This window comes from Symsagittifera roscoffensis, chromosome 2 (genome assembly GCF_963678635.1).
Source record: "Symsagittifera roscoffensis chromosome 2, txSymRosc1.1, whole genome shotgun sequence".
Classification (NCBI taxonomy): domain Eukaryota; kingdom Metazoa; phylum Xenacoelomorpha; order Acoela; family Convolutidae; genus Symsagittifera; species Symsagittifera roscoffensis.
The window spans coordinates 48,442,873-48,455,962 of NC_087063.1; the positions used below are offsets into that span (position 1 = coordinate 48,442,873).

General features: G+C 43.6%; 1 protein-coding gene across 1 annotated transcript in view; it reads left to right on the forward strand.

Annotated features, from left to right (window-relative positions):
• The first annotated feature begins 8,858 nt into the window (after positions 1-8,858).
• LOC134839864 (cilia- and flagella-associated protein 97-like) overlaps positions 8,859-13,090 on the forward strand; it is a 47,515-nt gene continuing 43,283 nt past the window's right edge. The window contains exon 1 of the mRNA XM_063855490.1: positions 8,859-9,121. Within this exon, the coding sequence (XP_063711560.1) occupies positions 8,859-9,121 (263 nt within the window). The remainder of the gene's footprint in view (positions 9,122-13,090) is intronic.

A 13,090-nucleotide genomic window follows, 5' to 3' on the forward strand; every position in this document is an offset into this window, starting at 1 on the left:
CAGAGAATCTAACGTGGATCCCCTACCTTGTTGCAAACAGAGAATGGAAGAGCAGAAGTGTTGAAGGACGGCTTCCAACAGCGTCAGGATAGCTAACGACGTGTTGCAGGATACAGAAACTGAGAGTGCAGAGTCATTATCATAGGAGGAGGAAATGGAACATTGACGAATGGCCGAAAAACTAAATGCAAAAAGAGACGAAATTAGAAGAATTTAGAAGATTTAGAGCTTCTAAACGACGAAAAAAGAAGAAAACAAAGGAGTGATGAAGAGAAAGATAAAACTCAGAATTGTTTTATGTGTGTGAAAAAACTCAAGTGAGAAACCAAGCAACCAAGTTGTAATTGAAAACTGAAACATTAGTTGAGTTTTGAAGTTGTTGCATTTATGAATTTGCAATTTGATTTTAGTTAAGTGGCTTCAGAGACACTTAGCTACTGTTTATTTAGAAAGGATTGAGTGAGGGAGTATATTTATATATTCCAGCCTGCATGATTGTTTTTAATCAGCTAGGTGAACAGATCACTTTGTGGTGGCATGAAAGGCTTGGGTAATCTCTCGAAGAAGGATATTGTTTCATTGTTCTTTCTAACCACAGAGTTTCGTAGTTTTAATATTCAGGACAATAACAAGCGAGATTTCCGAAGGGAAGAAGCATAGTAGGATAATTTAGCTTGTTGGTTGGCAGGACTGTCCTGCAAGCTAACACCTTTTAAATCTAAGAAAAAAAGTTTTAATCAGGACATTGACATTGGAAGTCGCAAAATATGTTTTTATCTTAGGTCATAACCTCAATGTGCAGATTAATGAAAGAATTTAAAGGCTATAGTGATGTAGTATGATGCCATTTATATTCTGCAGTGAGTCGATATGACGTGGATAAAGGTAATTTCATGCATTTTGTAAATTCTGTTCGATGACACTGTACCTATTTTACGAACATTGCGAGATTCAAGGAGGACATTGACCGGACTGTCCGGGGAGTATGTGACATTCAATCAGAATGGATCAAAATGCAGATTCAGCATATTCGAAATTTTAGCAGTGAACCTTCCAAATTGGCGATTTTGAAGGAATAAGAGCGTTATTAAAACGATTGGCCAAACAGTGAGAATATTCTGGTCTTTTAGAATTTTAAAAATTTGAAGTGATGACGTAATAATTCTGAGAAGCGCCAAAAACGGCCATTTTGGCAGAAAGTCGAAGAAAAACACAACAACGATAGTTGCGACGACGACAACAACGAGAAAATTGAGAATCAGAATCAGAGAAAAGCAGAAGTAGCAGAGACCGCTCCAAGTTGCAACTATTGTGTCGCTACAATAGTTGCAAAGCAGTTGCTAACAACAGTGAGGGGTGGAAACCAGCCTTCCGGGTTACAGAGAAATCAAGCTTAACGTGCTTGATTCAGTGGATTCGAGAATCCGGAGGGGTTTCGGGACTGAAACTTTTATCATCTTATATGAACTTTTAGCTTCCCTGTCATGTCCTGATTTGAATTTAATTAACATCTGAATTCATTCTACTAAGATGAGAAGCTAGGAGTTGGGGGAAAGGGTTGATCCATTTTCGATGGAGTTGATGATTTTTATCTACTGAGCAAAAACAGTAATAATATAATAAGTAGTAGTAGCCCTGTTTTTAGGAGTGACCTCGTGGGCTGGGGATACTGAGACCCAGCCATGAGCTCACTAATTTTGCATGTAAACAAGTTAATTTGAGTGTTTTGACCGAAGCCGAAAGCAGTAACGTTTTTGTCAACCCGATGTTAGAAAGACCACCAAAAGCACTGGCTTTGGTAGAGACGGTGAAAAGCATGTAGAGCTTTGTTTAGACGCTGGCCAGTAGTTTTATAGCTTAGATTTATTTTCCGTCGATATGTACTTCCGGGCGAATCTTACATGAATGGACTTTGGAAAATAACAGGCCTTTTAACGTAGATAAATGCACCCATATCTTTGATTTTCGATAATCTAAAACTATTTTAAAAACACAGATCATTAATTTTAAAGGGAAGCACGCGCTGAAAGGGAAATTTGTCAGTCAAATTTTATCAAAAAATCTCAAAAACTGCACTTTGGTCTGTTTTTTAAACATTTCCCCCCCCTACCCCCTCGAGAAAATCCTAGATCTGCCCCTGCATTGTCATTATAATTTCCGGTTTGGGCCCTCAGATTGTGGGGTAAATGTGGGTAGGGGGAAAGGGTATTTAAGAGGAGGGAAAGGAAGAATGATAGGAATAAGTGTGTGTGGGGGTAGAGAATGGGGAAACCCCAAATAAGAAAACAATGCTTTTCAAATAAGTTTGTGGCATCTTTTTAACTATGGAGGGGTAGGACAGAATGGGGATACTTGTTAAGTAGATCCAAAATTTCGGCTATCCGGGAACGAATTTAATTTTTGGCTATCCGGGAACGCATTTATTTTTCGGCTATCCGGGTGTTCGGCTCCGTGACACGCCACCGTTTGAAAATAATCACCGAAGGTTATTTTGACCTTCTTTGGTAAAATGGCTATAACTCCAAATTGATTTGACATTGGAACAACTGAAGAGCAAAATTGGTTTTTGAAACAACGGCCGCCACAATTCGCAACGTAGGCAAAGATGACGTACAATCGAGAATTGATTAAACATCTGAACACTAAGATATAGATAGATAGATAGATAGATAGATAATTAAATTAGTTATAGAATGACATCTATAAATCGTAATAAGACAACAAATTAAACTATATGTCATGAAATCTGCACAGCAGGCGATAAGGAAATATTTTCATTTGCCTCTCCATCTTACAGCGAGCAATAGGTGGATCACGACAGCGCAGGTTGTTTGCTGAGTAGGTAGAACGTGTCGGTACTAAATCAAACAACAGATGATCAGAACCTGTTTGGAGGATTGCATCGTAGAGTTTTTAGTCAGCTCTTCTAATAGTTGCAGATATTGGTTCATAAATATCAGCAACGCCGAGCCTTATTGCACGTCTTTGAAACAAATTTATCTTCTCTAGATCTTTAACATTTGAACCACCCCAAACATTAATGCCATAGTAAAGCTTTGGGAGAACAAAATCACGATACAAAATAGCAAGTTCGTCCTTCGAATAACCGATTTTACCAAGGCGCCAGATTGAAAAAAGTATAGAATTCGATTGTTTAACAGCTTTGTCAATATGCTTAGAAAAACCAAATTTGGAGTCAATCGTAAACCCCAGCACTTTGAGGTCATCAACAACCTCAATGCCCTCAACCATATGTATGGCATTACTGCCACTATTGTTGAAAATGATACGCATTTCCTTGGAAGATTTTTGAACATTGAGAAACAAGTTTCTTGCGTCAAATTGGTGACAGAGCGAACTAATAACTTCCCGAGCATTGTCAGCGCTATTGCAGCCAGCTTCGAGAGGATTGTTATCGTCAGCATAGGTTGATAACGTGTTGTAAATATCTGAAACATCAATAGCATGGGTAGAGCAATTGTAAAGAGGCGGACCAAGGACAGTGCCCTGAGGGACACCCTGATTAGTATACAAAACAGTTGAATCCGAGCCATTGAGAGAATTATAATGGGCTCTATTTTGCAAGAAGTTAATGATTACGTTGACAACCGCAGGATCGACTATTGGGAAAATATTCATTACTCCTTCCATCACACTCTTATGGGAAATAGTATCAAAAGCTTTTGACATATCTAGAGAAAAGAAGCGAACATAATCATAGTTTTCACGGAATATCCAGAGATGATGTTGCAGCCTAATGAGCATACAGGAAGTAGAAGAATGTTTACGAAAACCATACTGGTTACGTGTAAGCCATCTGTTATAAGGGCCTTGCAGATAGTTCTGGTAAATTAACCTTTCAAACACTCTGGACATAACAGAAGTAACAGAGACAGGCCTCAAATCCTTTGGCTGCTTTGGAGACGAAACTTTTGGCTGTGCCATTCTGCCAGATTGACACAGCGCAACCTTCCGGCGACACGAGAAAAAAAACGAATAAAGGCCTTAGGAACGAAAAAGTATTGCGAAGGAGGGTAGGAACATTCTAGAATTTTTATTTTTAAAATTTCGATTGAAGAGTGGATATTTCTCAGAAAAAACGACGAAAAAACAGAACAACGACAAATATTGTGGAAAACGGTCGCACAAGAGACGAGTAATACGAAGCCTCTTATCGCGGCAATAACACACGATAAGACTCTTAGCAGTGGAAATTGGTGGAGAAGGAAGCTTCGGTGGGGAAGAAATATTCCACGGAACCCTCCCGTGCCACAAATTGGAAGAGATAAGAACGTTATCTCAGGAAGATTACGGGAGCGGAGGCTTGGTCCCCCAGAGACTGTTTTATGTGAAGGGACTATATAAAACTGACTTTGTAGCTACTTGGATGTCGTAGAAGTCTGAATTAACACCGGTATAATTTGATATTTTAGAATATGAGTAGCTAGAAAGAGGAAAGGGTCAATCCATCTCCAATGGATTTAATATAGAACTGTCACACAAAAACATAATAAAATAGGTTGTTCGAGCCGTGTTTTTAATGGCAATCACGTAGTCTGAGGATCCGAGACTCAGCTATGTGGTTGTGTTCGCATGTAAACGAAAGCTGATCAAAAGTCGTTTGACTGATGGCCTAAAAATGGTAACTTTTTACTTAGCCTTAAACAGACCAGAAAATCAACTGGCAAGGTCGAGACGGTGCAAAACGAGTAAAATTAAGGTAACTGACGCCTGCCAGTCGTTAATAGGTACTTTTTCTACGATCCATCGCTGTGTAGTATTTGGGCGAATGTTACATAGACGTTTTTATGGCGCTCCTGGGTGGGCCTGTCAAAGGCATAAGACCATCATGATCAGCAAGCGTTTCAGCGACGAACCCTCCGCTCCGGGCGTATGCCCGAGTTACAGGCCTTCATGACCGTTATTGTACTAGGGGGAAGGTGCGTAACCTCCGTCTAGTACTATTTAGCTTTTTAACTTAGTTAACACCGAAAATTCCGGGGGCCGGAGGGTTAGGTGGGAAATCTAGAGCCCGCTTGTCCCGAGGTCCCTGGACCAAAAACAATTAAAGAGAAAGCGTAAAACCAAACAAAAGTAGTGTATAACCAAGAAAAAGCCAAAAACAAATTTATTTGAAAACAAAAAAGTACAAAAAACAGTAAAAAAAATCCAAAAAGACCAAAAACTGTAAAAAACGTAAAGTGACAGTTTATATGTTATTTCCGGACGAGATGTGATCTGACATTCCTATTTGTTGTTGTTTCAGATTGATTTATATCATTTCTGATAGAAAGATTGTGTGTTTTGGTGAAGGGTTGGATACCCTCCCTTGAGTGTAATTTGAGTATTTAAGCACGTTAATGGTGATTTTGCCGGTGACCGGAGGGTAGAGTGGCAAGCTGACCGATGTGTTCCACACTCAACAGGGACATAGGGCCAACATCCACTACGACTGTTGGGTATCGTTGAAACAATTTTAGTATCGTTCGGGTACTATTTCATTAAAACTTAAGTTGTGGGGGGCACGATTGGCTCGGTCCGATTGTACCCTCCATCGATTACAAATTTCCGAGTTAAGGGTCTTAATTCGGGTATTTTGGTGCAAAGGAGTGTATAGTACTATTCATTAACGACTACTAATAGGTTTTTATCCTTATTACATATTACTTATCTCCTAATTAGACCCAAGAAACACCAAAATTTTGTCGAAATTTTTCGATTTTCGACCAAACTTTAGACCCCAAATTTTTGGATATCCGAGTTCTTCCGAACAGCAAAAAGCTCTTATATAGGGAGTAGCTACGTAGTTCGATCCCCTTAACTAAAGAAACCGCGTGAGAGAATACTCAGTAGAAGTTGGAAAGAACCAAAATTTTTCGATCAAAATCTCGATAATTTTCTGAATTTTGTCAATCAGTTTTGGGGATCGAGTTTTTGAGTTTTTAGAGTTAGAGCAATAAACTTTTTTGTGTTAGGAGCGTGCTAGCATAACGTGCTCGGCTGCCAGAAAAATTCTTGAGTAACCCTCCGATTAGCTCCGTGGATACAGCTAACGACTTAAGGATTGGAAAAGGAAGGAATCGGAGGGTCCAAATTTGATAGTTATTGGCCAAATTTTTGTCTCCAAACCAATTTTGGTCCGGTTTTTTTGCATTATTCCAGTGCCGTACAGGGCTACTACGCTCGTTTCAATTATTTTTAGGCACTTTCAATAGGAATTGCGGAAAAAATTTCTCAGAACCTATATAGGTGGTGAAAAAAGGCCGTTTGTATAAACACGTTTTTGGCAATTTATCAAAGACTAGCCAACCGATCGGGATAATTTTGGTATCATAAGTCGACGTTTGGGACCATTTTTCAGGACCGGAACCGTTTTTAGGTTGATAATTACGGAAAAGAAAAATTTTTAGAATTTGTTGGTTCGGAGGGTCCAAATCACAGGTAACCCTCCGAGCGGCAGAAAATTTTATCAAAACACCTTTTTATCCTACTGGGAAGGTTGACCGTGTCAGCCAACCTAGTTATAAGTCAGGTGGACCACTTTTGGAGACTTTATCGCGGTAACATAACCTTTTTTCTTGATTTTTGGGGAACCCTCCGAGGTAACCCTCCGGAGTCAGCTAAAGCCCTTAGCAACCCTCCTTAGTGGAAAACTTCCACGAGATCATCCAAAGAAGTTAAACGGCCCCCCATAGAGAATTTAGCTTGTTTTGACGCTCATTGAAGTTAATTGAAGGCCCTTCTAAGTGAGGTTCAGAAATTTGAAAATTTTGGAGGTACCCTTCGAAGTAACCCTCCGGAGCATATTAAGCATCTTATTGACCCTCCTTAGTAAATTTAAGGGGACCCTCCGAAATAACTTGGGTGATTAGGGTACCCTCCGAAGTAACCCTCCGAGGTAGGCTAAGTGTTTTAACAACCCTCCGAAGTAACCCTCCGGAGTGTCTTAAACCTTCTAAACAACCTTCCTTGTTAGAAACTTGAGGAAACCTTCTGTGGCAATTTGGGAAACGGAAAATATCCATTTAATTAAGATCATATTAGGATATTAGGCGTGCTTATTAGGATCATAAGAGCCCATTTTGACCCGGAAATTCGTGATCAACTTTGGATTCTAGATCGGGTGTATCAGAAGTACCCGAACAAATTTGATTGTGATTTTGGTTGTGTGGTTGCCTTGAGCTACTTAATAGGAAAGTTCGGGCAATCCGGGAACAAATAAAGGAAGACCTTGGTGAGTGTATTAGGCAAATACACACTCACTTGAGAAGAAAAGTGGTTCCCTACTCTCGTGCACTTGGAGCAGTCCGGGTGTGGGAGAGCTTTTTCTTAGACTATAGAAATTTTCGATCAGAGGTTGCCTTGAGCTACTTAGTAGGACAGCTCGAGCAATCGCAGGGCAACTAAAAGAAGACCTCGGTGGGTGTATTAGGCAAATACACACCCACTTGAGAAGACTGTGTCCTGGGCTTTGTTCTTTCGGATCGTTCCGATTGAGGGAAGTCTTTTTCTTTAAGACTAAGTTTTATTGATCTGTTTCTGAATCATCACTGCTTTTTATCAAAGATTGTTTAATTTTAACAAAGCAGTGACTTGATAAATTGTGTGGCGATAAATTGATACTGACAAAACGTCGCTGTCACCAGTAGGATATTCTTATCTGATTATCCATTGTGCTTTGTGTGTTGATTATATCTTGTGAAATTTTTAAGATACTGTTATACTATACAACAGGGTTGAGTTAGCATTATATCAATACTGAGCAGGCCCTGTGTGTGTAACTCTAGCTGAGTCACTAAGATTGTCATTGAGAAACCTAAGAGACATTCTTGACACCTACCAGATCGAAGAGGCAGCATTAAGTAATTTAACTTGAACTTGTTCGCGGTACGTGTGCATCGCCATTAAATCATACGAATATTGTTTTTTGTCACAAAGCATGCAGTGCAGGGACTCGTTAGGATCGACTACTAAGATTCCCAGGCTGAGCAAGGGCAGCACGCGAAAATTTAAAATTAGGCGTAGCCAGTCCTCGTTTAGCAGCGCCTCCGACGTGTTTGCCGAAACCGAATCGACTAAAGGTCAATCTGATCTTTCAGTGAGCGAAATGAAATTAAGGAGCGAGAAAAAACCTCAAAGGCGATCAAAGGCGGAGCGCCGAAGCGGGAACCGCGAGCGAAACGCTTGTGGACCCCTTTGACGAAGGAGAACGGACGCTTATTCGACCCGACTTTGAGCCAAGCGAGGACCTCGAGCGGGAGGAAGTCGAGAGGACGGAGGAGACCTCGGAGCGTTCCGAGGTCGAGCCGCGAGAGGAAGTGTTATTCAAGGGAATGTCCAAATCGGAGACCAAGAGTCATAGGTGGAGGAGAGAATATTCACATTCGGCTAATACCCACTCATCTCTGGCCAAGCAGAGTAACAACGCGATGATGTCGAGTATAAGCCCGAGTGAAGAACAACCGGGCTCCAAGGCCAAGAAGAGTTGGAAGCCTTTGTACGATGAGCGCATGGCGTCACTACGAACTGAAGGTTTATCTTCCAGTTATGACTACCCGGAGATAACCCATCCGGATGTGAACTTCACACCGTGCCCAAGGAACGACATGAGCAGGAAGGCGTCGTCCGCCTCGCCGACCAGGCCCATGTCAGATGGGATAACGATGGGAGCGTCATCAACGTTCGACAGATTGATGACGTCAATGAGCAAGCAAAAAGGCGGTGCGTCATCAAGCACCAGGCTGCAGCCACAGTTGACCTCATCTTCTTTGGGACTAACCCCGTCATTTGGGGCCACTGGCGACATAAGTGACATGCTCGCTGGCGTAATGAAATGTCTGGATGAACTGAGACGGGACATGACTAAGAGAATAGATCAGGTTGACGAGAGAGCTCACCAGGGTCGAGATAATCTGAGAGATGAACTAACGTACGCGGAGTCGCAGGCGAGGGTTGATCAGGCTCAATTGATTCGCAACACCGATCAATGCCTGGCGGAGAGCCTGGCACAGGCAAACAAGGAGTCGTACGAAAGAGAAGCTAGGATGACGAGGGAGATCGAGCGATTGTTGAACGATCATGATAGTACCTACGCCCACACGATGACTAGCCTGGAGAAAAGGTTAGATGCCAAGTCTGACTTAATGATGCGGAAGCTTGACGCGATCCTGAATGGGAGCAATTGGCAGGATCGTTCCAACCCAAGGGAGCGCTCACGCCATGCGAATGATGGAAATGGTACGGGCAGCAATGCCAGAGCCCAGCAAAGCTCGAGAACGAACTACGAACCTACGAACCTAGGAACAACGAACCTAGGAACACAGAAGCAACAACAGTGACAATACAGAGGGGAAAGAAACTTGGCTATGCTTTGCCTCTGAACACAGACTTTCAGAGTGTGGAGAACTTGAAAAAGTTTGATGTAACTAAATGTCCATTGAATGCGAACCAATAATGTATAATGAGGAGAGTGAATGAATTGAAATCTTCTAGGAAATTGTTTTCAATGAAATCGGAAACAGATGATGGGCTGTCTAGTTGCTCCAACTTTCCTGAGAGGCCGACAGAAGCAGAGTTAGCAGCGAATAAACAAGTCCTACCTGAGATAGAACATTTGAAGGGTAAAATATCAGACAAAGAACTAGATTCGCTCAGAGCGGTGCTAAATCGGAACGCAGACGTTTTTTCGAAACATAAGGCCGACATAGGTTGCTGTAATTTTGTAAAACACGAGATTGAGATAGAAGAGGGCTCGGTACCTCATAGGGAAGGGGCGAGAAGAATGACCTCAAACAAGTCAGAAGCGTGTAGGAAGGAAATCGAGATGTTAATGGAGTACGACATGATCGAGCCGTCGAAGTCCCCGTGGGCTTGTGGCGTGGTCATGGTGAAAAAGAAAGGGGGACAACTCAGATTTTGTTGCGATTTCCGTTATCTGAACGCAGTGACTATAAAGGACGCATACCCGATTCCCCGCATCGATGAGAGCCTATCCAAGCTGGGAGATGCGAAGTTCTTCACGACGTTGGATCTGGGCTCTGCGTTCTGGCAAGTGCCACTCAGAAAGCAAGATCGAGAGAAAACAGGCTTTGCGTGCGAGCTGGGATTGTTCCAGTGGAAGAGGATGCCGTTTGGATTGTGCAACGCGACGGCCACATTCCAGCGACTGATGGCCCAGGCACTCACGAGCGTCACTAAGAAATACGGGAATCTCATAATGTGTTATGTTGATGATGTCGTGATTGCAACACCAACCTTAAAAGACCACATAGAGAGGTTGGAGGAGGTGTTTTCTTGCATGAAGCAGGCGGGTCTGAAATGTAAACCCTCTAAGTGTGAAATACTCAGAGATTCCATAAAGTATCTGGGCCGCCTGGTGGACAAACATGGAGTGAGACCAGATCCTGAAGCGGTTGAAGCGGTGCTGACCTGGAAGGCGCCTAAAACAGATACACAGCTGATGAGTTTTTTGGGATTCGCTAATTATTATCGAGAGTTCATCAAGGGGTATGCTGACAAAATATACCCCATGCAGCGGTTGATGAGAAACAAGGGCAAAAAGTTCATTTGGACTGATGAGGCACAAGTTTCATTTGAAAACATCAAACGTGAACTTTGCGAGGCACCGGTCCTCGGCATGCCAACAGAGAAGGGGATGTTCGTGCTGGACACGGATGCATCAGTGGTTGCGATATCGGGCATACTTCACCAGGAGCAGGAGTGCAACGGGAGAACAGTTCTTCGTCCGATAGCCTACGGGAGTAAAGTCCTGAGTGATACTGAAATGAAGTACGGCGCACCAAAAGCGGAGATGTTTGCGGTGATCACTTTCGTGGAAAAATACAGGGCCTACTTGGGGAGTGCTCCCTTCAAGTTACGTGTGGATAATCGTGCCCTTGCCTGGCTGAAAACCTATTCGATGGACCAAAGTTATATTGGTCGTTGGATCGTGCGCCTGGATGGATACCACATGATCATAGAGCACCGTACCCGTGACAAGCACCAGAACGCAGATAGCCTCAGTAAAAAGACAGAATTTTATGAGCGCCTCAAGGAGAAACAGGCTAACCAATCAGAAATCAAAGACGGGTTTTCATTTCTGGACAAGGAAACATACGACAAACTACCACTTACTAGGTGGTTAGACAAGTCAGGGCATCCTATACCCGGACACCCTGACCTTCCAGTGGAAACGGCCGCGGAGATAAAGCTTTTAGCCAGAGGCGAGCCTGTTCCGTTGGATCTGCTAGTCCGATCCAATTTGGTACAGCAAGAACTTACCAGGCTGGGTACAAACAGCATGGCTCTATTGAACAGGACGGTGAACGTGGCGCCGGAAGTCATGGGAAAGCTCCGCGACTTGTTGGACAGGGAAGTGGATAGGCATGATCGTGAGTGGATGGAGACCATGCAGCGGTTGACTGTCACCGAGAGAACAGAGAGGAGGCCAGTGTCCATTCGCAGCCGAGGCGTTGAACGGGATTGCAGGTCGATAGTCAACCAGCTGGTGAGCTCGATGCCGAAGGAGGTCTTGTTGAGAACTTCGTTCACTGAATATGGAACACTGAATCAGACCCAAACCACTGAGGAAGTCAGGATCAAGTCAAAATCTAGCTTCGCGAGGAGAGTGCATTTCACGGATGCAAAAGAAGAATACGAGCCTAGCCCAGATTGGTCGTCCGGGGACGAGACGATGTTCGGGGAGTCTGATACCTTCGAGCCAGTCAAGGACGACTTGTCTGAGGAGTCAGACACCTTTGAGCCCGTGCCGGACGACTTGTCCGGGGAGAGGTTGACGAGACCACCTAGGGACAGAATTTTGTCCGGGGAGTCGGGTTCAAAGCGACCAATGGACAGAGTTTTGTCCGGGGAGTCGAGAAACATCTCAGACAGCTTGGAATATGAAGTTGGGGAATCAGTCAAATCAAGTGTTGACTCGAGGCCCCAGTCCTGGGACAACACATCTGAAACAACTTCCAATTCCGATATGTCATAGATCGCAATCCACTCCTTATTGGTAGACTGGAAGCAGCGCGGGCAGCGCGAAGGATCCAGCGCGAAGGACTGGAAGCAGCGCGAAGGATCCAGACAGGGACAGATACGCCTCAGATGAAGAGGGCACTGTGGTAGATAATGCCGCAGACGAGCTCGAGCTGATAGCAGTCTCGAAACGCCCAACCAGATTGCTGCCACATGGTACGGTCGTCCGTACCAATCTGGAACCATCTGTGCAGGAAGCGACGCCTTTGAAAAAGACATGGTGTGTCAAGTTGACGGACGATGCTCATGCTCCGGAGATAATGAGTGGGCAAATGAACGTGGTAAAGACGTATTTGAAAGCCAGGTACAGGCTGTCGGATATCCTAAGGGCTCAACGAAATGATAGAATGACGAGCAGTCTGAAGAGATGGATCGAGAATGGAGCACCTGACAAGGGAGACTTGGAAAAAGACAGCTACAAGATCTTGAAGCAATTCTACCTGAAGTGAAACGACTTGTTGTACCTGAATAAGGACGGGATCGTAGCCTGTAAACAAAAAGAGGAGGACAAGGTCCTCTATAAATACAATTCAATAGTGTTACCACAGTTGTACCAGACCGAATTGCTCTTTCGCTCACATGATCAGATGGGCCATCAAGGCGTGGACAAAGTGTATAACAGGATACAGAAACGATTCGAATGGCCGGGATTGAAGAAGGCTTGTGAGAAGTGGATCGCCGCATGCCTAACAGTCAATAGAGTCGTCAGGTTTCAACGAAGTGGTGCAAATTGATCATCAGAAAATCTGCATGACAGCAACGGGCTATAATCAGGTGCTGGTAATGATCGACCATTTTACGAAGTATGCGGAGGCAGCACCCTGCATGACAGCATCGGCGGAAGAAACATGCGATCATTTGATAAATGTGTGGATAGCGAGGCATGGCTGCCCCATCACGTTCCAATCGGACAATGGCAAAGCATTCGTGGGTGATCTCACGAAGGAGTTAATGAAAAGGTCGCAGGTAGCGCAGGCCCACTCGACCACTTATCACCCACAAACGAATGGCCTAGTCGAGAGGCAGAATCGCACACTGGTATCCATGCTGA